Here is a 26,232-nt window from a genome sequence, read left to right as displayed (position 1 = left end):
CAGTAAACCGGATAAATTATTTACTATACTTACTATCTAAACTATCAATAGTCTCCAGCTCAAACTTCCTGAGAATGAATAGCTCTCATAGGCAAGGTGTAATGGTTAGGTTAGGTTTTCTTATACATACATGGATATGGATAAAAATTAGATCCTTAGATAAAATACTGAGAGGATAATAAAATGGGTTTCAACATCCAATCTATATCTTTCTCTCTCACATTCATTCGCTTTCTTTTTTGGTTTTACTGTTTCCTTCTCTCTTTATTTCTGTCTGTCTCACTCTTACTTTCTCTCTTTTATGCATTCTATATACTCTCTCTCTCTCTCTCTCTCTCTCTCTCTCTCTCTCTCTCTCTCTCTCTCTCTCTCTCTCTCTCTCTCTCTCCATATATTTACCTTTCAACCTCTCCTTTAATTCTTTATATAAATTTACAATCAACATTCCTAGTTAATAGTCAGCCACCTCACACACCTTAATGTATGTATGTTTGGAGTGTTATGCACCGTCGTGTTAGAGGAACTCCCTGAAGTGCTGGTACCCTATCCCCAGGCCTTCGTCAGGAAGTTTTTCTCCTATACTAGCTGCAGGAAATTTATACCATACTAGTCTCTGGCAGGACGTTCTCGGGGCTACTGCAGGTGTGTTCTAAGACTAATACAGGTGTGTCCTAGGGTTATTAAAGGTGTCCAAGGGCTACTACAGGTGTGTCCTCAGACTAATACAGGTGTATCCTAGGGCTATTACAGGTGTCCAAGGGCTACTACAGGTGTATCCCAGAGTCTATTACAGGTGTATCCCAGGGGCTATTACAGGTGTATCCCAGGGCTACTACAGGTGTATCCTAGGGGCTACTTCAGTTGTGTCCTAAGGCTACCACAATATTCCTACCCTTAGTCATTTCAAGAGGACCCTAGAACTACTGCAGAAGCTCCTCATCCTCCCGTGACTGCTACAGGATAATCTCGTGGGCGTGGGCTGTAATGCTGTCATGACGAGGATGTAAAGTAAAATAACGTTCGATCAGTTGCTTGAAGGTTTCGATCTCCTGCAGCGCCTCCTTACGAATCTCTGTCCGGATGGCTGGTGGTCGATGGTGATGGTGGTGATGATGGTTGTGGTGCTGGCGGTGATGGTGATCCAATTCGTCGTCACTGCTGTTATCGCTACATGACCCGTTGGCTGGTGTACTGCTGTGACTGGTGACGATAAATAAATAAATAAATAAATAAATAGTGATATACAGTAATGGTAAACTTATTATTATTATTATTATATTGTTATTATTATTTATTTACTTTTTATTATTATTACACTAACTTAAGGGTACATATAAAGTATATAAAAACAACCACAAAATATTATTATAAAATACATATTATTCGGTGAAAAAATATAGACGCGTTGTGTGTGTGTGTGTGTGTGTGTGTGTGTGTGTGTGTGTGTGTGTGTGTGTGTGTGTGTGTGTGTAGTGCCAGGGATCGATGGAATGGTCAGCTTCTTGGCACTATAATGTCAAGGTCAGAGAGAGGAATGCCACAGTGCCACGTAGATAATACATAACACGAGATGGCTGACTGGCACCACACGCCATCAACCAGGTGCTTTATACAGTCAGTCAGTCAGTCAGTTAACTACTCATTCAGTCAGTCAGTCAGTCAGTTAACTACTCAATCAGTCAGTCAGTCAGTTAACTACTCAATCAGTCAGTCAGTCACTCCGTTAACTACTCAATCAGTCAGTCAGTCACTCCGTTAACTACTCAATCAGTCAGTCAGTTAACTACTCAATCAGTCAGTCAGTCAGTTAACTACTCAATCAGTCAGTCAGTCAGTTAACTACTCAATCAGTCAGTCAGTCAGTCAGTCAGTTAACTACTCAATCAGTCAGTCAGTCAGTCAGTTAACTACTCAATCATTCAGTCATTCATTCGTTCAGTCAGTTAACTACTCAATCAGTCAGTCAGTCAGTTAACCTCGTGACTTATTCAGGCTATGTTTCTTATGACCTCGATGACGCGAGGAAGTGATATGTGAAGGTCAGGTTAGGTTAGGTCAGGTCAGGTTAAGCCGGATTAGGTTAGGTTAGGTAAGGTTAAGTCAGATTAGGTTAGGTTAGGTTAGATTAGGTTAGGTTAGATTAGACCTACAAGAATAACCTCAGCTAAGGCATCGTGTCAACAGGAAGTGACGTCACGTATAAACCACCATATAGAGTCAACACCTTAATTGTTTTCTCTTATGCAACCAGCGCCCTCCTGAGCCTCTCCACAACGGGTAAATGACCAATAATAACTGCTCCTGTAAACACCATTATATAAGGGGTTAATGATGACATATAACACAGGAGGAAAAAAACAAACAGAGATAGATAAAGGTGACCTAGGTTGTGAGAGAGAGAGAGAGAGAGAGAGAGAGAGAGAGAGAGAGAGAGAGAATAGATTTTTCAATATCGTCTCAAAACAATTTATCAGAAGTGACTTTGACTGTAAAAAAATAAATAAAAAAAATAAATCACAGCCTCGAGTACGCCATTACATAAGTTCCCAGACCGCCAATAACATTCCCCCTGACGTCATTATGTTATTGATTCACTGTAACGGTGTATGAACGACCAGGCTAACACACACACACACACACTCACACACACACACACACACCCCTACTTTAAAATCTAACATAACCTAACCTAACCTATATCTAACCTGGACTAATCTGAATCTAACATAACCTAATTGTATGCTATGCTAATCTAACCTAACTTATATCAATTTTAAACCTATTCTCACTTAACTTACTGTAAATCTAACCTAACCTACCACCATCACCAGTAACAATAACCACCACCATCAACAACAACTATCACCACCGTCGCCATTATCGACAAGGGAAGTAATAACAGAAGCCAGTTGGGCCATAAATGCTTGATAATAGGGAAAGGTGGCTCGGGTCAGGTGGCTCGGGTCAGGTGGCTCGGGTCAGGTGGCTCGGGTGGCTCGGGGTCACACCTTCTTGTCTATCTACAATTCTACGGATGAGTCAATGTAAAATAAAATGCCAATGTTATTTCGATTTTTTTTTACGGTAAACAGTTATGTGTTTTTATATACCAATAAAAGTGTTATTTTTTCCAGTAATATCCAATCCCATCCAGCCTAGCGCCGCCACCACCAGACGCTCGGCTCAACAAAGCAGCTGTATACGCGTCGTGTTTCGTGGAGTGATGATGGTAGCAAGACACGCACATGGCTGCACGATAGATCGGGGTCTTATTGGGTTTGGGATTTATTGGGACCCATGAAGACTGGGACCGCTAAGACCGTGGCCTCTGTATTACTCACTAGCAGACACGCTTCACCACACGCCAGGCTCCGGGTGGTGGGGGGTGGTGTCCTGTTGCATGGCTTCACGTACCCTGGCTTCACGTACCATGGCTTCACGTACCCGTTCCTCCCTCTATGTTATAATGGGATGGATTCAGGTTGATGTATGAGAGATAGACAAGAGTTTTAGATGGATACATAGATGAATAGATAGATGGATGAGTAAATAATACATACACACACACACACACACACACACATCTAAAAATACGTATACAAATTATATTTTGACAGGCAGTAAAACAGAGATAGAGAGATAGATAGACTGACACCAACACATAACACAAAACAGACAAGCAACACAGCGGACAGGCAACACAGCGGACAGACAACACAGCGGACAGACAACACAGCGGACAAGCAACACAGCGGACAGGCAACACAGCGGACAAGCAACACACCCTGGCCCTCACCCCACCATGGTATACAATATCGTCAATGGCTGAAATCATGTTACCATCCTCAATCTCGTTACTTCATACCCTTTTCCACACCTCAGATCCTTCTCATCCTTCCCTGTGTACAATCCTTATCCTTACAAGACATCCATCTTCACCATGCTGCCTCCTATACCCATACCTTACACCGTCGTCTACCTCACCTCATACTGCCTGACACCCGACGACACTCTTCCTCCCTCGCCTTGAATTTGTCCTTTCTAAAACTGCGTAGAAAATGTGGACGTGAGGTGAAGGGAGGAGGAAGGATGAGAGGAGGAGACGAGAGGACATGACGTGAAGGGGTGAAGAAGATTGAAATGGGAGGGGAAAGGTGAGAGAGGAGGGGAAAGGGGGAAGGAGAGGAGGGGTGGGATGGAGGGGAAGGTGGAAAGTTGAAAGGGGAGGGAGTGAGGGGTGGGAGTGGAGGGGGTGAGGGATAGGAGAGGAGGGGTGAAGAGGAGAAAGAAGGAAAGTTATTTTTTTTGTTTGGCAATAATATGGCGAGGACTGTTTACTTTCTCCTAACAAACAAACTGGATCATCAGGTCACAGTTCACATGAATATTCTATCCCATGGACAGTATTTTAACCACTTATGATATAATAAATAAACCAAAAGAAGAATATTAATATTAACTCAAAATTTTTGATAAGTAATTACAATGTTAACAAAAGGGTCAATGGTTCCCAGTGCGCCGTAGTTAGTTCTCAGTGCGTGACAACCAGTAATGAATGGAAGGTGGTAGTGACGCCAGCGAGTCGGGCGAGGCTGTGTTCCCTCACGCAGAATTCATGAACGATATGCTAACAACAACAGCAAAGTTACTGTGTTGATCGTGGCGTTTTATGAAGTCAGTTGCTCCAAGTATATAAAGGGATTCATTCGTCCTGAGGTACTGCTCTCATATCTGGGGTGGCTCTTCTTCTGTCCAACTGTTAGATAGGGTGGAATCAAAGGCATTTCCTCTTATTAACTCTCCTCCTTTAGTCGACAATCTCTCTCCCTTTCTCTTCGCCGCAATGTTGCTTCACTCTCTCTCTTTAGATACTTTAACGGGCAATGTTCAGTGGATTTGGCGTCCTGTGTACCGCCGGCAAGGCCGTGGGTTCATAACACGTCTTGCCCGCGGTGCCCACCATTTCTCTGTGGATGTCGGTCAAGAATAACCCGTTATAGTACCTCCTTCTTTCCTCACACAGCCAAACTGTGGAATGCTCTGCCTTCATCTGTGTTTCCTTGCTCTTAAAATGTCTCACTTTAAAAAGCTGGTTTTCCATCTTCGTGGTGTAGATTAATACAGTATAACCTTTTTTTTCTATACTTTCAATTTCTTTCCATTCTTTTTTTTTTCGCCCCCCAGGCTCCGTTGTGGGTCGTTTGACCTGTGCCCGGGTGGGTTAATTCCCGTAAAAAAAGAAGAGTAACGGGCTGACACACACACACACACACACACACACACACAAATAAAAATGTATACATAATACAAATGAACCGTACAGACACAATACAACACTTGAATCCTCCAGCACAATGTTCCCGTCCAAACACAAGCAACAGACAAAAGGCACACCCGAGCCATGTCTCTCGTCCGTGTACGACACAATAGCTGCAGCTGAAGCCTCTAATACCAACACCACCCCAGCTTATTTCACCTGAATATTTACCACCCTAACGCTAACTTAACTTGACCTAACTTGATCTAACCTAACCTCACCCCCCCAAATCGTGTTAGGATGGTTAATCTTCAGGTGAAATAAGCTGGGATGGAGATTTTTCAGGCGTTCCGAAATGAACTCAGTGGGTCCAGGTGAGGACTGAGTGCCCCTGTGAGTTGGCTGACGGTGCAATACAGGCGAGGAGGCGGGAATTACCTTAGCATATAGAGTTAACACCATCCTCCTGCCCTCAACTGTGTTAACAACATAAGTCAACAGAAACCATCTCTTGTATAACATAAGGGCCTTTAGAAGTGTGTTGTAAATATGAATAAGAGTTATACAGTACAAGGAAACCACTTCAGCAACAAGGCAATCAAACGAGATGTATTGACTGTAAATGCAAGCAAACAAGCAAATATATTCCTATCGGTGTCTATATTATCATGAATATGTTGATAAATTATATATTGGTCATCAGGTCATCACTAATTATATCATAAATGTATTCACAGTTCTTTCTCTCCAAAGTAATTTAAGGGATATTTCTATATTTGAAAATAATACACTCATAGTTGTAATATTTTTTCGTAATAATATTCAGAGAGAGAGAGTGTGTGTGTGTGTGTGTGTGTGTGTGTGTGTGTGTGTGTGTGTGTGTGTCGCTCCGCCCTTCCTCGTCCACACACAGCGTCACGCCCGTATTATCTGTCACCCTTCCTCTCTCCCTCGTCACCCACACCCCTCTCGGTCTTCCTCTCCTTCCTGTTTATCAAGTCTTATGCAATGGACGGTATACAACAACACTCATCTTTTATAAACCAGCTTCTAGTCCCTCATTAGACCCCCTCGTTACAGCTCCCTCCCCGCTGAGACTTTTATTCTTATCTGGCTTCTGCTTCCCTTCTTTCATTATCCCTTTCCTCCTGTTTTATCTTTCTTCGTTTATCTTTCTTATTAATCCCCCTTTAGTTTCTTCTTGTTTTCATTTCGTATGTATCGCTTGTCTTTTGTTTTTATTAATGTCTCTTTGTCTTCAAGATGTGCGTAATTCTCTCTCCTCCTCTCCCCTATAAACTCTCTCCCTGTCTCCTATATCTACGTCTTTATTGTGTACACGTATAAAGGGATACATCAGGTTAGGTCAGGATAGGTTAGGTCACAGCAAGGTCAGGATAGGTTAGGTCACAGAAAAAGTCGTCACTGATTGGCTGTTGGGGCTGCTGGGAGGCGCATGATTGGGCAGTTTGTGTGTTACTGACGTCTGTTATACGAAGCCAGTGAAACTCTCAAGGGACAGATTACATTTCGCTGCCTCTTTCTCCCATGCAAGTCCACAACGAAACTCGATTCTTAAATTCGAGTCATAATTTTGTGGCGAATCGTAAAACGCTCATCATCATTGTCCAGACTCGAATGTTCCTCAATGATAAACACATCTGCAGGTAGCAAGGATACGTTCGAGTCTGTGAGGAATGTTCAGTCTTTGAGGTTGAAGAACAAGTGTGGCGGTGCTGGCAAGGTCTCCCCTGACACCAGAGGCATTACAGCAAGAGACAGTGGATATTTTCTTTATAAAGGGTATCTATTACGGAAGGAAACGGGCAGTAAGGTAAAAGCTATATTAAGTTTGGAAAAAAATAGGTATCAAGATGAAAGCTATATTAAAGTAAAGGATATATTAATGGGAGAAGAAAACTGGTATTAAAATAAAGGCTAAATTATCTGTTCTGAGAAGGAGGTGACTCGCTCTGTCATGTGAGGACCTCGACTAGAGTTACCTGGGCGGTGCTCCATGATGTCATGAAAGAAGCACATAAGTCAGCTCCGGATCATGTGTCACTTTACAACATCCGCCATTACTCTTCCCCTGTCACGACACTACTACCATCTGCTGGCCGCCACACCGCTATACAGTCACCCATAAAAGTCCTGTTACCTCTCCTCCTGCTTCACGAACCCAACCCGGAGATTCAGACTCGTGAATCCGAAGCATTTATGGACAGATTAATACATTGGTGTCTATTCCTTTGGGTTTACAAGTCTGACTCTCGGGGTTTGTGGAGCAGCAGAGGCAACAGGACTTTTGTGGGCGACTGTAACTAATCTTAGCCAGCCCCCCTCACCAGACACAGACAGGCACAGATAAGTCGAGTTGATGCTATATTGTCTCACAGTGATCCTCTCAAACGGGAGGAAACAACTTATACAAAACAATAAATTCTCTGCGACACCAACACAGATAACTCGCCATGACATAAGAACATAAGAAAATAAGGAGTCTGCAATAGGCCGGTTGGCCTGTGCATGGCAGCTCCTGTCGAGAGTTACTACCACTCTCTATCATCCATGAATCTATCTAGCCTCCTTTTGAAACTCTCCAGAGTTCCCGCACTTACTACAAAGTTGCTAAGCTTGTTCCACTCGTCCACCACCCTATTTGTGAACCAGTTTCTTCCTATCTCCCTCCTAAACCTAAACTTATCCAACTTGAATCCGTTGCTCCGAGTCCTATCCTGCTCGGATATTATAAGAACTTTATCTATATCCTGTTACGAACCCCTCCACCAATTGTCCTGATCTACCTACCCAGCACCACGAGCAACGCCATCTAGGGACGAGACACGAGTATGACTCGTCTTAGTTACCACTCCGGGGTTTCCCTTCTCCATATCCTGGTTGTTGCGTCACTTCCTCCAAGTCTTCTTTGTCAGCTCGAGTTCGAGGAGAGAGGACTTCACTCTGGGAAGTGACCACAGGATCATCTATCCTCTAAACCTACGGCACAGTGACTACCTACCGTCTTCTACAATACTCAGCCTTACTCGTCAGCCATCTCAGCTCCTCACTTAAGTATTTGTAATCTTGTATTGCCTCTCCCACCTCCACCTTGCTTCACGATTGTTTTATGTTGTATTAATATGTAAATACTGTTAATGTTTAGGTTAAGTTTGGTTAAGGGTAATTTATAGGAAGCTGATTATTTTGTTAAGGAATTTATGGTACTTTATTATACACAACAAAAACTCGCATCCTTTGTCTACCCTTTTATAGTCCGATTGTCTTTGTTTTTTTTTTATTGTTGTTACCTGTTGGGATCTGGGTAGACTTTTTACTATATTCTAAATACCCAACTCGTAACGATCCCCTTTATTGACAAAAGTAGATTAGTCAAAACAAAGGTTTAATGTTTACTCTGTATATTCTAAAGACCTCCCCCCTCCCACCAGCGTACACGAGTCTATAATAATTCAGCCTGTTAGCATCGGCTCTTCCTAAAACTGGAAGTGTCGAAGAACAATATTTTGATGTGTAAATATGAGCATCCAAAGATCACCACCAAAGTATGAAAGGATATAAGTACACTCAAAGGAATACATTGAATAAGATCTATGCCAAACAAGAGGCTAGCATCATCTCCGACCAACAAAATACATATCTTACCGTCATTCTTGAGATAACTAACCAGACAGCTTCACCAACACGGCGTCATGAAACCAGCAGCGTCTGTCATAGATATACTTCTCCAGCCCCATAAAAATAACATCGGTGATAGCCAGCACTGTAAGACGTCTTCCAGCGTCTTTTAACTCTTATGGGAATAATGACAGGCTTGTTCAGGTCATAAAAGAAGAAAAATATAAAGATGTAGTATAATGTCAATATGTTTAAGTTTTTTATTCTCGAACAAACAAGCTATAACCCTGTTGGGAAAAAAATCGTAAAATGAACAGAAGGAACCACCGTTAGCCTAAAACATTATCCCACACTTCATAAGGACAAGATTTTGGGCTTCAGATTTTAAGGTAATAAGGTCAGGCAAAACTCTACTATCCCAACCAAGTGTGGATCGTTAAAAAAAAGAACGGTCTCTTGAAATTTCACTAAAACGGATCGCTTCAGACGCTCACAGCAAAAGCCGTCATTGATTGGCTGTTGGGAGGTGCATGGTTGGTCAGTAGGTGTGTATATTGTACTGTACCGGGTTTATGGGTGTGGATAGTCAAAATACTAAAATAAATACTGTATGTCTGCCTTGAACTTCTGCATCTGGAAATACAAAAACAAAGAAAATCGTGAGGAGCAACACGACACTGTTTGGGGGGATGGTACTCACGATCTGTTGGGTGTGTGAGGGAGGGTGGTGGTGGTGGTGAGACATTCTGTGCTCTTGTGGCGCCGTGACACTCTAAGCTTCAGGTCCAGGAAATGGAGTGGGTTACGAGCCTTCAGTCGACCCTCCCTGTTACCCACCTGCCGACAAGAGACCTTGTTAGTGAAGGTCTAGTGACTGGTCTATGGTTAATGGTTAGTGGGGTCTAGGAACTCATTCTTTGGTTATGGGGTCTAGTATATGGTTAATGGGGTCTAGTAACTTATTCTTTGGTTAATGGGGTCTAGTAACTTATTCTTTGGTTAATGGGGTCTAGTATGTGGTTAATGGGGTCTAGTATATGGTTAATGGGGTCTAGTATGTGGTTAATGGGGTCTAGTATGTGGTTAATGGGGTCTAGTATGTGGTTAATGGGGTCTAGTATGTGGTTAATGGGGTCTAGTATGTGGTTAATGGGGTCTAGTATGTGGTTAGTGGGGGGGGGGGACAGATAAAGTGCACTTGAGCCCAATTTTGGCTAGTTATAGGTTTACTATCGTTACTGTCATAGCCACACACATCACAGAAAAAAATAACTATATTAGGCTCTGCATCGTAATATTTTCCGATAGAATATTAACTAATCTCATTTATTTTTTATCTTTATTTTCTTTAGTGGAAGCTGTTATTCCTTGAAGATATAAATATTCTTATAAAAAACAAATAACAATGTGTTTCAGAAATACTAAAGATAATTATTGATTAAACGATTCCTTTTATTCTATAATGTTAATAACTTAATATAATAAAAACAAAAATATAAAGATTTAATTATACTGGTACTTCTATGATGACTAAAAGTACAGGTATAATAAAATACCTTCTCGAGGCGGGAGTCAAGTAGTCATACCTTAATTCCGAAAATTTTCTCTGGCGCCTTTCTTTCGCTGGGGGAGACAACAATGGAAGGGATAGAGGGAAGAGAGCCCATTAGTGATCCTCCATGAGAACCCTTCACCAAGGTGCCCTCCTCACTGCCGCAGCCTCTAGACACGCCCCCTAGCTCCCCTCCAAGGCCGTCGTCCACGCCTCCTGCAGGTATAGCGGCGCGTCAGTACATGAGAGAAAACGGACCAATAATTCTCTTTCAGCGGAAACTATACTGTACATTACCCTCATCCTATATCTTGTTAATACTGTACATACTGTGGCCAACTCTTTAATAGATTATGTTTTGATGTATTGTCTATAAAGAGAGGAAATATATGAAGCATTACAGATGAAATGCAACCTTTTCCTTAAAACTTACATCATTTTCTTTCCCCTTAAATACTGCGGTGATGACAGGAGAAATACGTAAATTTATTTTATTTGAGTTTTATTTATCATTTCATGTAAAGGCATTTCTAAGACAGTATTCAATAAACGATTAATTGTATTCTGTCCTTATTTTCTAGACTTTGTTCTAAATAATGAGTTGAAGTTGAATAATATAGAGTTGCTGTAACAAAACACCATCAGATGAAATAATACTATAAACCTTAAATGGACTCTAACACACGCACACACACACACACACACACACACACACACACACACACACACACACACACAGTGGCCCTACAATATAACACAACGATGAATGATCTACATATATCTTGACACTATGTACAGTACATCTTGCAGTGTTAAAAGCGGACTGACACTAGTATGTAATTCTCTTTTGGGATCACCTGAAGAATCCCCACCCCAGCTTATTTGACCTCAATCTTAACCTCCCAAACGCTAACTCAACCAAACCACCCAAACGCTAACCTAACCTAACCTCATCCTTTCAAAATATTGTTAGGGAGGTTAATCTTTAGGTGAACTAAGCTGGGATGGAGGTTCTTCAGGTGATTCTCCGTTTACGTTCGGGAGCTATTAGGCACAACATAATCAAGAGGCCGTAATGTGTTCTGCTGGGATCCATCAACAGCACACCCAACAGTACAGCAGAAGGAGCAGTAACAGCACACCCAACAGCTCCAGCAGAAGGAGCAGTGACAGCACACCCGACAGCTCCAGCAGAAGGAGCAGTGACAGCACACCCAGCAGTACAGCAGAAGGAGCAGTAACAGCACAGCAGAAGGAGCAGTAACAGCACACCTGACAGTTTCCAGCAGAAGGAGTAGTACAGCACAACCAATAGTATAGCAGAAGGAGTAGTAATACACACCCAACAGTACAGCAGAAGGAGCAGTAACAGCACACCCAACAGTACAGCAGAAGGAGCAGTACACACCCAACAGCTCTGAAAGAAGGAGCAGACAGCACACTCCAACAGTACAGCAGCAGAAGGAGCAGTAATAGCACACCTGACAGCTCCAGCAGAAGGAGCAGCAACAGCACACCCAACAGTACAGCAGAAGGAGCAGTGTAACAGCACACCCAACAGCTTCCAGCAGAAGGAGCAGTGACAGCACACCTGACAGCTCCAGCAGAAGGAGCAGTGACAGCACACCCAACAGTACAGCAGAAGGAGCAGTAACAGCACACCCAACAGTACAGCAGAAGGAGCAGTGACAGCACACCCAACAGCTCCAGCAGAAGGAGCAGTGACAGCACACCCAACAGTACAGCAGAAGGAGCAGTAACAGCACACCTGACAGTTCCAGCAGAAGCTAGAGCAGTAACAGCACACCTAAACAGTACAGCAGAAAGGAGCAGTAACAGCACACCCGACAGCTCCAGCAAGGAGCAGCACACCCAACAGTACAGCAGAAGGAGCAGTAACAGCACACCTGACAGCTCCAGCAGAAGGAGCAGTGACAGCACACCCAACAGTACAGCAGAAGGAGCAGTAACAGCACACCCAACAGCAGCAGCAGAAGGAGCAGCAACAGCACACCTGACAGCTAGCAGCAGGAGCAGTAACAGCACACCGACAGCTACAGCAGAAGGAGCAGCACAGAACACCGACAGCTCTCCAGCAGAAGGAGCAGTGACAGCACAACGACAGCTCCAGCAGAAGGAGCAGTAACAGCACACCAGACAGCTGGCAGCAGGAGCAGTAACAGCACACCTGACAGCTACAGCAGGAAGGAGCAGTAATAGCACACCTGGACAGCTCCAGCAGAAGGAGCAGTGACAGCACACTCCAACAGTACAGCAGAAGGAGCAGTAACAGCACACCCAACAGTACAGCAGAAGGAGCAGTAACAGCACACCCGACAGCTACAGCAGAAGGAGCAGTAACAGCACACCCGACAGCTACAGCAGAAGGAGCAGTAACAGAACACCCGGCAGTACAGCAGAAGGAGCAGTATTAGCACACTCGACAGCTACAGCAGAAGAAGAAGGTGTGGAAGGACTGATACATTAAAGCTGACAGTAATAGCAGCAGTAATAAGGACAGGTTCAACAAGAGAAGTGACAGAAACATGAGCAGCATAAGAAAACAAATAACAATAATAACACGAAAACAAGAGTAAGGTCAAGAACAGCATAATTAAACAGCAGCAGCAGAACCAACAGTAGCAAGATCATCAGAAAAAAGCAGAAGTAAGAGCAGCAGGAGCAGTAAAAGAGCAGGGCCGTCCAGGCTGATAATGTAGCGCGTGAGGCCGTGAATATCAAAGTAGCAAGGAGAGTTGTAACATCAAGCGCTGACTCGCGCCCACCTCATCCTGCACCAAGACATCACTCACGGGATCATGCCAGGGGGGGTTCAGAGGTAATGCGATGTTCATTTTCAGTCTATGAATATATATAAGAGACATGAATAATATGTCTTTAGGATCAGATATCCTTCCTGTCATACCAAACTGTGAATCCTTAAAGTTACTCCTTGTGATGTGGAAAAATTCAGCAGGTGGACATTTTATAAAGTTAATATAACACTAATGATTTTGGTCCTGTAGATATGTTATTTACGTTTCTTTTACAGACATAACCTAAAAAAAAATTCTTTCAACTTAAGAGACTCTGGAGGCCTTCCCTAAGTCTCAAAACATTGTAAAAAATTGGATCCAACACATTACTATATTACGCAACTCTGGAACTGATCTGATGCCTTTTTTTTTTCACCAGTCATAAGTTTATTCGTATTCCATCCTTTATCTGAATATCAACTAACACATTAAATAAAAGTTGTAATGTAACTGAATATAATTTAAGCTGAACGTGTCGCGAAATATAAATGGAAATGTTCAGATTTCTGGTAATATCTTGGGTCATCATAAGTTGTGTGGAGTCTGTGTGAAAACTATTAAAACAGTCTAGACGTTCCAGAGAAAATATGAGGCAGAGCGACGCCAGCTGTGGTCACCTGCTGGAGGAGGACGACTGGAAACTCTTAAACTTTCCTGCGACAGAGTAATAAATTAGGTTTTATGTTTGGCAGTAATTCTCTGAACTTAGCTACGAGTGAGGACTAACAAGAGACGATACGGCTGTGAGTGGAGCTTTCGTCGACGGTAATACTTTAGCTGTAATTTTCTAAGTGGTTGGTTATCTTTATAGAAGAGAAATTATCCACATATCAATATATTTGTAAATAAAAGTTAAATATTGATCTAAGGAACATGGTGACTGCATATATCAAAACTGGAGTGGCTGGTCAACACAGAGATGATACAAGAATAATGTGTTGACCAGGATAATTTATAAAGGCCTTGCATGGTGTGAGGATCTCCACTACTTAACCCATGGTAACATAATATAGCCGTATTATTACTGAACTCAGAGATGGAATTATTTTTTTTTTTTGGCGTGGAAATGAATGTCAGGCTCTTGCTAAAACAACTGTTCTTGAATATATACATAACCTCCAGACTAAAACAACACCCATCAGACTTTTCTGCCTGGGGTGGGGGCTGTTATTGTCACTAAACCAAATGCTAACAAACTGGAGAAATGAGTCGAATCAATTGTGCATCTACAGTACTCCACAAATTGAACTGTTTACCATACTGGTAGGTAGCAGGTATTAGGCAGCTACCAAACAGGGAGGTACTACCGCCTTGGAAGATATTGGAAGCATAATGTGTTGTCTAATGGTAGACCCTGCTGCCATATGGCATCACAAAAATTGTGACCAAGTCCCAGGTTGCTAATCTGACTTTCTGCCTCATTTACACACAATTACAGGGTCTCAATTGTTTCACTTACTATTGACAACACAACATACATATATTGTTTCTCACTTTTGATCTTTTTTCATTTTTGTATTTCTTTATGGTTCTTTATTATTATTATTATCATTATTATTATTATTACATTTTCGTCCCCCAGGCCTTGATGTGGGTCAGTGACCTGTGTCCGGGTGGGCTAACCCCCGTATAAAAAAAAAAAAAAACACTCGCTGCTCTTATAATGTATTGTAGAAAATCACTACCGCAGACACTCTCATCATCATTGGCTCTATCATTATCACTTGCTCTTAACATCCTCACCTCTAACTATCACATGGTTGTCTCTGAGGCCAGATACAGATCACGTTAAGGATTCCTTCTCACATACATCTACAAAATATAAAGTATGTGAACAGATGTATGGCCACACACTAAGGACTGTGTGCACTGTCAAGGCATTTAATTGTTGATGGGAAGAAAGGTGATATCTTGTGACTGTATTCACATCTTTCACCAAGCAGATTAGATATACTGTAAAAAAATGACTTTGTGATGTTATACAATAAATTAACTCTGTAATGTCTAGTACTACAATAATCTGACAACTAGTTCAGAGAAGGCCCCTTTGTGACCTCTACTCTGTGACCTTCTTTGTTTTACCGTCCACAGCGTGAGTTTGGGGAGCACAAAACTTCTAAATTCAAATTCTTTAGAACTCAGAAGTGGTGTTTGTGAGGTGCCCAGTGAGGACACCTGGTGGTCGCCCTCATGACACTCACTGAATGATCAAATATTCATCAATCTTTTCACTTATTAAAGATGCACACGTGATCTTTGTCGCTGCTGTCGAAAGTTCAGAATGAAAATACAATCTAATTTTTGCAATGTCTCCCTTTCTTCTCATACCCCCTCCCTAAACACACACACACACACAGATAAGGTCACGTGATCTTTGCTTACATAAGCAATTGGTGGGTCAATCTAGCCTAAATAAATTAACCCTTTAAGGAGTAATGTCGTACTTAAGTATTTTATTTTTTTATATCACAATCTGGCTATTTCTTCCCTTTTCAATTTGGTTTTTTTCCACATCAAGATATCTAATGATTTTTTTAATTAATAATTCACACACAATACTGTTACATTCATAGTTGATAAAAATAAAAAGGATTCGACTAGAATTTTATTAATATCAACGTATCGTTCATCATTATCACTTATTTGTTATTTTTATCTCAAATTTTATGTAGACATGGATAACAAACACCATCAGTCATCTGCCCACCCTCCTGCTTACCTCTCTAGACTAAGGTTAGGATATAAGAGCCTCTGGCAGTATGACCTTTGCGCTGATATGAACAAAATTAAATGTAAAGTGTGTGGTCAGACATATGGCCACACACTCCAACACTACGCCCCAGACTGAAAATAAATAACCTTTTGGGACAGGTTCAAGGACAGTGTGTGTGAAATGGCACAAAACTTCATCTCTGGAGGGAAGACAGCTGATATATTACGACTGTATCCATTTTCTGTACTTGAAGGCTAAGTCAACTCCTACGCACATGTACTGGAAATACTCTGTAACACCCAACGCCACAATATCCTGACTACTGAGGTCCGTTATGCACATCCTTTGTGATCACTACACCGTAATCCTTTTGTGCTACCGCCAACAGAATGAGTATATGGTGCACAATAAACTAGTCAATATCTGTGGCAAAATTCAATTCCCTGCCCACCTCCCACACATTACCTTCACTTTCTCCTCTGGTTTCATTCTCATTGTAAAGTGGAGAAAAGGTGACCTCATGACATTAAGTGATTCACACACTCGAACATTAACTCTCTCTCTCTCTCTCTCTCTCTCTCTCTCTCTCTCTCTCTCTCTCTCTCTCTGCCATTCTACATACTTCCTACAGTCACTCAAATGATCAATATACCGATATAACCTATCACCCTAAACTAATATCTCCTATCATACGTGTAAGATTAAAGTCAATTTATGTGTTGCTGTTGTTTATAGTCTAAGCTTAAATAAATGTATGACTTTCGTTCCCACACCGAGATCCAAATCTATCTGTTCCATCGTTAATCTCTTGAGGCCCTGGACGTCTTACCCAAATCTTTAATGAGGTGAAGTTCTTGGTTTCGTCTTTGTTCGAGATCCTGCAGCATCCTCTCAGTGTCTTGCTCGCTCTCCTTCAGTTGGGTGTCCAGAGAGGAGAGACGATTCCTTAACGCCTCCAGTTGTACACTCACGTCTGCCTCCCGGGTCTTCTTGGATGACTGTTGTCTCTCCAGCGTCGCCATCTGTAATAATGGATGTTCTTAGGCCTGGTAGTCTACTGAAGCACATTGTAAATTGACTTAGGCACCCACACGTCAACTCAGGAACTCACACGTCAATTCAGGCACCCATACGTCAACTCAGGCATCCATACGTCAACTCAGGCACCCATACGTCAACTCAAGCAATCATACGTCAACTCAGATATGCTCTATACAATGATAAAATATATTCTACAGTACCTTAGGTGATTAATTAAGGCTATGGGTCGAACATAAGAATGGAGGAAACTGCAGCGGACCTATTGGTGCATACTAGGCATTCCCATTTAAACCCAATCCGTATTGTTCGTATATCCATCCAACCTATGTTTGAAGCTATCCATCGTATTCGAGTTAATGATGATGTTTGGTAACTTGTTCCACTCATCCACTACTCTATTTCCAAACCAGTGTTTACCTATTTCGCGCCTAAATCTAAATTTGTCTAATTTAAAACTATTGTTACGAGTTTGCTCCTGATTGGATAGTTTGAGTACCTTTGTAATGTCCCATTTGTTTAGCCCTGACTTCCATTTATACACCTCTATCATGTCGCCCCTCACTCTACGTCTCTCGAGGGAGTGCAAATTAAGATGCTTTAACCTGTCTCTGTACTCAAGGTTCCTAATGCCCGGGATTAGTCTCGTCATTCTCCTCTGAATTCTTTCGAGGGATTCTATATCCATTCTGTAATACCGTGACCATATTGAACTGCGTAATCCAAGTGAGGTCTCACAAGCGCAAGATATAGTTTTGGGATGACCTCTCTAGTCTTGTAACTAACACTCCTTTGTATGAACCCAAGTACTTTATAATCCTTGTTTCGAGCAAATTCACATTGATTACTTGGCTTAAGATTCCTACTTATCATTACTCCTAAATTTTTCTCACATTCGGATTTCTCTATCACATGGTTGTTCATCTGATAGGTTTCTCTGTTTACATCTCTTAGACTAAGTACTTTGCATTTGTCCACACTGAATTTCATCTGCCATTTTTATGAACATTGACCAACACTCACACACTAGCCCTATTTTAATATTATATAGGCGGAAGACAGTAGATATAGGTAATGTATATAAAATAAATTTCTAGCAGAGTCAAATTTGCAGAGAGGAAGGCAAGAAGCTTTATTTTATTACTATGGTTTCCCGTAATAACATATCGTATTCTTTGTTGAATTATTACATTACTCACAGATCAATTTAAAGGGACAGACCAGCGTAAACTTCCTCAAGTATTACTCCTTACTCTGTACTCACCCCTGAAGATGTGAATTACACGAAAGCGCTTACCTTGATGGCCGTTGAGTTCTTACGTTGTCTGAGGATGACGGCCTTCCTTAGGGCAGACTGCTGTGCCTCGTGCTGTGCCCTATTGTACTCGTTCACCACCTCCCCCGCCGTCAGGACCCACGCCCCTGCCTGCAACACCACCAGGGTAAGTCAACAACACCAGGGGTAACACTACAACACCAGCAGCAAGATTACAACACTACTCAACACTGGGAACTTCTCAGTCGTATATAAACAGATGATAAACAATGAATGGCCGGGTCTCTACAACATAAAATTTATACATAGCCACAAAAGAATATCAGGAAGGCTTCACGATCTACTTCTTCACTTGAGATGTTTATTGTATTACCTTCACACAACTACTCCAGCTTTTGTTTATACCAAGATGACTTAGCGAGTTACATCGAGGGACAGAGGGCAGTAGCGTCACCCGCACCTCCCTACTAAATTCAAGCTGCCTTTAAAACCATGACCGTCACCACACTACCTACACACAAGCTTTATCACTCTCTCACACGCTTATCACTTTAATCCAATTCTTTTATTCATGGTTATTGTACCTGACTTATTCATCGTCTATTTTGGTTGTATTCAGAATTTATTAGGAAGTCAGTATATTGGTTAATAACACATTATTTGGCACCGTGTCCTCTCTCCGGGTCATGAAGCGTTTTTACACCTTGATGTCACTAAAACTCATCTGCAACTTCAGGAGCTTTAGTTAATCACTTCACTACAGGGACGCTACTCTTAATATTGTATAAAGCTAACGGCAGACGATTTTATTCATCATAGAAGGGATCCCATAGACTATCTTTACAAACACCTTTTCTGGGCCTCAGGGTAATATGCTAATTTAAGGTGACTGCATACTGTGAGAGAAAAACAAACAACCATTATTTTCTCTCAATAAATCGTGAAACTCTTTAATATCTTTCGACTCGCCGCTCTGTGTTCTTCTGTTTAGGAATAATGCGACAACCGAGACTGATTTTTCTCTTGAACTTGTACAGCTGTCAGTGTGTTCGTTGAGGCTGCGCTGTGGTTATTTAAAGGTCTGTTAATACCCCGTGCGTAACATACTAAGTTCTATTATTGTTCTAATCTAAAATAAGACTCGTCACTTTCTCTCTTTATATTATCTGTACTATTAGAATTTTAATAGATTCGATACTTTGATTAGACAATTAGTGAAAATAGATTCCTAAGTTTTAGGTAATCGATATACTGTACAGAGGCCCTTATCGCGTGGCAAGACATTCGCTATGCGTCTACAGCTGGTGCCCTCACTGCCACCCTCAGGAACTCTCTCTTGACGCTGGACAAGTGTATACACAATCAGAATGCTTACTGGAGGAAACCTTTTAAGAGTGTCTGTAATCCTTAAAAGGCCAGACAGAGAATATGAACCGTGTAAACCCTGAACCTGTCTTAACTTAACCGCACGAGTTGTAAAACAAAACATTACCCGGGAACAGGTCCTCCCTCACTAAGCTATCATGTGATAATAGATGAGATTAAATCTTAATCTTGTTGGTGTATCGTCTTCACACTTCCTCTCCCGAACATAATAAACACTGGTGTAGTGAGATAATAAAGGCTTCTCGGTTAATATATATATAGCTGTCCTGGGGAACTTGTTTTGTTCAGGACGGAGCCAAGTTTCTCAATATTGTTCAAACATTATTATCTGTCAGATCGGCAGGTGGTAAAGACTGTAGTGACACTTGCTGTTAGTCATGTCACCACTTTAATCGTCATAATGCTAAACCTGAGTTTCAGACTAACACACATACATTAACTCTTGTACATAGGTTTCGCTGAACATTTCTTAACGACACATCGATTTTAACAGATTCGTTTCTGACTGTATTTGTTTTATAAGTTTTGACTGTGTTTGGTGGCGTGTTGTAAACCACTTTGCTCAGGTGACCCCAAACAAAAGGTCAAGGAGTGGCTATTGTTAGGGACTCGAACACTTGAAACAATGAACGATACAGATGGAATCTACAGAAAATTGATCCTCACCTTAAAATTCACTCGCAGCTCAAAATACTGTAGATGTTAAATAAATATAATCTGTACGAAAAATTTAAAGTTGATTAAAAATTCTGAGACAGTATTTTTTTTACCGGGTAAGGATATTAAAAAAAATACAACTACCTAAAATGCGGATTTCCTTAAAGAAAAGATCACTCCAAGGTGACACCAGGGGATCAGGCTCTACACTCACCCCTGATCGTCGGTTCTTCTGTTTCTTCTCCAGGAGAGACTTGGTGGCCAACATCTGCTGGAGCAGTTCTCTCCTGCCAGAGTCGTCACGGGCGTTAGTGTGAGAGAGGCGACGCGGATGGCGAAAACGAACACTTCCGCCTCCCGGGGCGTCCTGGGTCACCCCGCACCGCCCACTGCCGCCATCCTCCTCCTCCTGGCTTTCCGTCTCACACGAGTCCCCGCTGGCTGTGTCCTCCTCCTCACCTGGCGAACACTACAGGTTAACAAGCAGTCATTTAGGGCCAGAAAGGTGTCATTAAGAGATTCACGACTTGTGTACTGATGCAGTGACAGATACAACAACACTCAAGACACAAACACTACTGAAGTGCACTGGGGTAAGAGAGCGAATGTTGCCTCACTGTGAGGTGCAAACAATCGAACGTGACAAGTGAGTGTACAGGTAACAGGTGACGGAAGTAACGGTAACGACAGACAAGTGCAACAAGAGGAGAATTACAATAAGACGGGTGAAGAAATCCAATTAAAGTGTCGAGAGCTTCCCTAGTGAGCTCATCCTCGTCCACTTCGTCCTCCTGGAAGGTGTCGCCGTGGCAGGAGTCCCCCCGACACACATCCCCCTCAGCCCCAGGGGAGGGGTAATCTGGCGAAGGAACACAAACACAGTAACACAGGAATCAAGTATGAAGAAAGACAGAGGAGGGAAGAACTACAGAATTACAAAAACAAAAGGAAAGTTATTAACAACGGAGGAAGGACAGCAGAGATAAGTGGTGAAGTAATGGATAACCACACACACAAGTTAGAAGTGCTGCGTTTACATTAAGCTTAACCCCCAATTATTCAGTACATACGTGAGAGTTACCACCTCTTACAATATATGCCTGGAGACGTGATAAGTTAAATATAAGGTGATCGAACAATACCTGATAAACAATACAGTAATTGACAATGTTTTACTTATAATACAGGTATAACGAGGCACACCTATATCGTTAATTATCACAGGTATACGGGGACTTTTAGATCAACCTGTATATTATAACAAGGATATAGAAAGCGAGAGATTGGATAGTGTTGAGGGAAGAGGAGAGAAAAATAGTGTGTGAAGGAACGTTTATTTATGAGCTTTACAAACCAGGTGTGCGTGATGATGAGACATGCACGTGCACAGGTACTAAGGCTGTTGTACACTCATAAGATACACTAAACACACACACACACCATGACCATGCACCACACACACTACCACAACACTTACGTCACAAACACCACACACCATCAACACCCACACACTCCTCACCACACACACACACTCACCTGCAGCACCACACTCCAGGTTGAGGCCCTCCAGTTGCAGTGAACGCTTGACGGTGGTGATCTTAAGCATTGTAGCCCAGGTGTCCGCCTCTGCTTCACTGTCCAGGTACAAACTCACCTGATCCTCACCCTGATGAAGGAGAAAGAGTCAGATATTAACAATTGTACTCACTAACACACAGACGCGTCTTATTATTGAAGGTTAAGGTTGGTTGTGTTAATCTGTGCTAATAAAAAATATAATAACAATAACAATATTAATGATAATAATAATAATAATAATAATAACAATAATAATAATTCGCCATTAAAGCTAACTAATTCGCCAGGTAATAATAGTTCTTTAAATACTGATCGTAGTGGCTATTGATAATATTTTTATGAGACATCTACAGTACAGTACATACCAGGCTTAGCTAAGATACACAGATTATTTGTTCCAATTGTCTTTACAATATCCTCACACACACACACAGAAAAACACGCCGTTTATATTCCCCACTCTGGCAGGACAGCGCAGGATAATAGCTAACAGGTATACCTAACAGGTTTGTGAGGAGCCCTTGGGGTGGCTGGCTTATGTAAGTTCTCAAGGCTGGGACCCTGATACTAAGGCCAACGTGTGAGAGAGTACATCCAGACACGTGATGTCTCTAATTCGGGAAGATATATTCCAGGGCGTCCACTAATTCCGGAGACGAAAATTAGAACACCTACCCATCTACGTCACAGCTCAGGACAACAATGCTGAAGATCTCAAGCCCTCCAAGGTACACTACACTACACTACACTACATTACACCCGGGCAACATACCGAACCTGTACTTGAGCGATAGACTTCTGGAGGTATTTATAACTCACACACACACACACACACACACACACACACACACACACACACACACACACACACACACACACACAGTAAATTTCACAAAATAAAACTAACTTATCACATACTTCTCACACGTCACATATGTCAGACCGCTATCCACACGTCTGTCAGATGAGTTCACCATTAAGGACGTGTAACAATGAAGCCTTATGTGATGTTTATAGTATTATTGAAGGAGAGTATTATTATCTCCCGAGAGTCAATCGTCCTGGCCAAATATACCCATCACGAGCAGGATAGGACTCGTAGCAACGGATTTAAGTTGGATAAGTTTAGGTTGAGGAGGGAGATAGGAAGAAACTGGTTCACAAATAGGGTGGGAGATGAGTGGAACAGCTTAGCAACATTGTAGTAAGAGCTGGAACGCTGGAAAGTTTTAAAAGGAGGCTAGATAGATTTATGGATGATAGAGAGTGGTAGTAACTCGACAGGAGCTGCCATGCACAGGTCAAACCGGCCTATTGCAGACTCCTTATTTTCTTATGTTCTGATGTATATTAGGGGGCAATGGGGCTGCAGCACACTGGGGGAACGAGTCTTATTTTTCAGCATGTAAAGAGGCACTGCACTCTGCCACCTTCATTTCCTCAATTGTAAAGCTAAGTATAGCCATTCACAGCTGTATGGACTAGATGTATATGGTTTGATACCTTGACCAGTGATCGTAATATTTAGTGGTTTACCGTCCACATCTCTGTTCAGATCCACACGACACATTCTTGTTACGAACCCCGCCACCAATTGTCATGATCTATCTACCCAGCACTACGAACCACGCCATCTATTGTCTTGATCTATCTACCCAGCACCACGAGCAACGCCATCTAGGGACGAAACACGAGTATGACTCGTCTTAGTTACCACTCCCGGGTTTCCCTTCTCCATATCCTGGTTGTTGCGTCACCTCCTCAAAGTCTTCTTTGTCAGCTCCAATTCGAGGAGAGAGGACTTCACTCTGGGAAGTGACCACAGGATCACCTATCCTGGAAACCTACTGCACAGTGACTACCTACCGTCTTTTACAATACTCAGCCTTACTCGTCAGCCATCTCAGCTCCGCACTTAAGTATTTGTAATCTTGTATTGCCTCCCCCACCTCCACCTTGCTTCAAATTATTGTATGTTATATAAATATGTATATACTGTTAATGTTTAGGTTAAGTATGGTTAAGGGTAATTTATAGATAGCTGAATATTTTGTTAAGGAATTTATGGTACTTTATTATACACAACAAAAACTCGCATCCTTTGTCTACCCTTTTATAGTCCGATTGTCTTTGTTTTTTTGTTGTTGTTGCCTGTTGGGATCTGGGTAGACTTTTAACTATATTCTAAATCCCCAACTCGTAACACTCTATATACCCGAGTGTCTTCTGATCAGTGACTGTAAAAACACAAATTGATGCTCGAAATCTTGTTATACCTCAGATGGTGGGAAGATCCAGGACTTATTCCTATCGTTGTTAAGGCAGTACTACACTACACTATACTACACGTTCCTTCCCAGGCCACAAGGTTATCCGCTGCTCTAAGTCACGTATGAGAGGATGACCGCTATATCTCTCGCTGCCAACACCTGCCTCACTAACCCCCCCCCCTCCTCCCCCCCTTCCAACATCCTCATCTTTGTTGACTCCCCGCCCAACACAACACACCGCCCCGCTGACTGTGTGTTCACGCTACCCACTTTGTATAAACACGTTCGTCTTCCCTTTACAACAAGTTCTCCGTAATTAGAAGTATTCCCGAGCGAATTTATCTCCAAGAAACCGCGTTGTAGAGAGGCAGTTGGATCCTATTGTGTTCTGAGTTATTAAGCGCATTCCCAGGAGATTTTACTGTATGCCCTGATGGCGTACTGTGCAAGAGGGCGTTTTTAGTTACAGCCAGGGGTAGTGTAGTCAGCCATTCTCACCTTATGTTGAATTTATGGCTCTCAGGTGTCGTTTCCATTATTTCCTGCACACAGAATTCTATGAGCATCTTCGTTCTCTCATGTAATTATTTATAAATGTTTAGCTCAATCCCCAAACTTATATTTCAACGACAGTAAAGTTTCGTTGTGTAGTTCTCAGTCGAGGTGAAAGTGTTGTGTTATAGTAGTCCTCATATATTAGTAACTAAGATATACATACATCCGTTAATTCCTCATGCCAACACCTGAGTTATGTGGGAACGTGAGGGCAGTGGTAGGGGTGAGTCTACCTGCTCTCACCACCTGTTGACCAAGACATCTGTGTCCCTCCCTCCCTCCCTCCCTCACCTTCCTGGTCACTGGGCATAAACAGAGTGATACTTGTACAACTGTCCCAAACATCCACATGAACTAATATTGGAGTTAAATACATTGTGGTGACTATATATTATACAATTCGTCGTAGTTTTTCTTTTCAGAGTGTTACCGTTTACGGAATTCAGTGGTCGATGTGTCCGCGTGTCCCTGACTTATCTCTCGTGTCACAGGAACTCTTGAAGGAGTTTCACATTATTCAATTTTAATCTCGGTAAGGACTTTGATCTCCTCAAGAGCTCTGACGAGTTCGATAATACATAATGATCAAATTAAAATTGGCGATTTGGCAACCATTATTTCTACATGAAGGGATGCGGTGGATGAGTGGATACAGAGTTCGCTTCCCGTTTTTAGGGTAGGCGGTTCGAGTCCGAGGCATCTCCAGTCCACCCAGTTGTAAATGGGTAACAAACTTTTCAACTGGGGGAGTGAGGCGTTTAAGTGCTGTACCTAAGACAAAAGTGTATCACCTTATCAATTAATCCTATATAACCCGAGACTAATTTTCCAAAATTTACGTAATTTTTTAGTAAAAGAGGAAATCCGTTTTTGCAGACTTTAAACAGTGTAACCTTAATTGTTACAGAGGTTTGTGTGTGTGTGTGCGTCAGTTAAACACAACGATAAACTCAGTAATTTACACAGCTGTCTGGTGTTGGTTTGTCTGACGTGAAGTGACGGTCTAGTACACATAGCAGCTAACTCGAGACCTCTGGAACACTCGAGGATCCTGACTCCACCCCTCCACTGCCCTCAACACAGCACCTGGGTCAAAAAAAACACCTGGGCTACGGTGTCATTATAAGGCTGGGTCACTACAATACCTGAGTCATTATACCATATGAATCACCACAAACACATCATCTCTTCTTTATGACTCACAGGTAACTGGCCATGACCGTACAGGTGAGGATGGGAGGGAGGGGGGGTGGGGGGGTGACTCGCCAGAGGAGGACCCGGGTCATCAGGCAGCGTCAGGTGGAAAAACTTGGATGACTGGTTAAATGGTCCTCATCTACAAAACCTCCCGCGGTTGTGATGATTCATATACACACAACGATGATTTAAATCGTCTTTGTCCAATTCGTTGTTGTTGTTGTCATTTCAGATCGTAAATAATATCTATTCTTAATAAACTGTTTAATAGAGTGAAAAATATAAATTAATTTCCTCT

At 42.1% G+C, this 26,232-nt stretch overlaps 1 protein-coding gene across 7 annotated transcripts in view; it reads right to left on the bottom strand.

The window, feature by feature from the left end:
- Window positions 1-328: 328 nt before the first annotated feature.
- LOC121875970 overlaps window positions 329-26,232 on the bottom strand; it is a 43,336-nt gene continuing 17,432 nt past the window's right edge. For 6 of the 7 annotated variants that reach the window (XM_042380791.1, XM_042380792.1, XM_042380796.1 and 3 more), the window contains 8 exons: window positions 21,871-22,000; window positions 21,050-21,193; window positions 20,549-20,793; window positions 18,313-18,441; window positions 16,807-16,999; window positions 10,483-10,664; window positions 9,597-9,733; window positions 329-1,200 (listed from right to left, as the gene is read on the bottom strand). In XM_042380791.1, coding sequence (XP_042236725.1) covers window positions 954-1,200; window positions 9,597-9,733; window positions 10,483-10,664; window positions 16,807-16,999; window positions 18,313-18,441; window positions 20,549-20,793; window positions 21,050-21,193; window positions 21,871-22,000 — 1,407 coding nt within the window. In that variant the 3' untranslated portion in view covers window positions 329-953. The remainder of the gene's footprint in view (window positions 1,201-9,596; window positions 9,734-10,482; window positions 10,665-16,806; window positions 17,000-18,312; window positions 18,442-20,548; window positions 20,794-21,049; window positions 21,194-21,870; window positions 22,001-26,232) is intronic. The other variant, XM_042380793.1, reaches the window with a different exon arrangement.

Source organism: Homarus americanus, unplaced genomic scaffold, assembly GCF_018991925.1.
Source record: "Homarus americanus isolate GMGI-L3 unplaced genomic scaffold, GMGI_Hamer_2.0 scaffold42818, whole genome shotgun sequence".
Taxonomy (NCBI): Eukaryota; Metazoa; Arthropoda; class Malacostraca; order Decapoda; family Nephropidae; genus Homarus; species Homarus americanus.
Note: the sequence above shows the minus strand (reverse complement) of the source record. Positions and strands in the feature narration are given on the sequence as shown.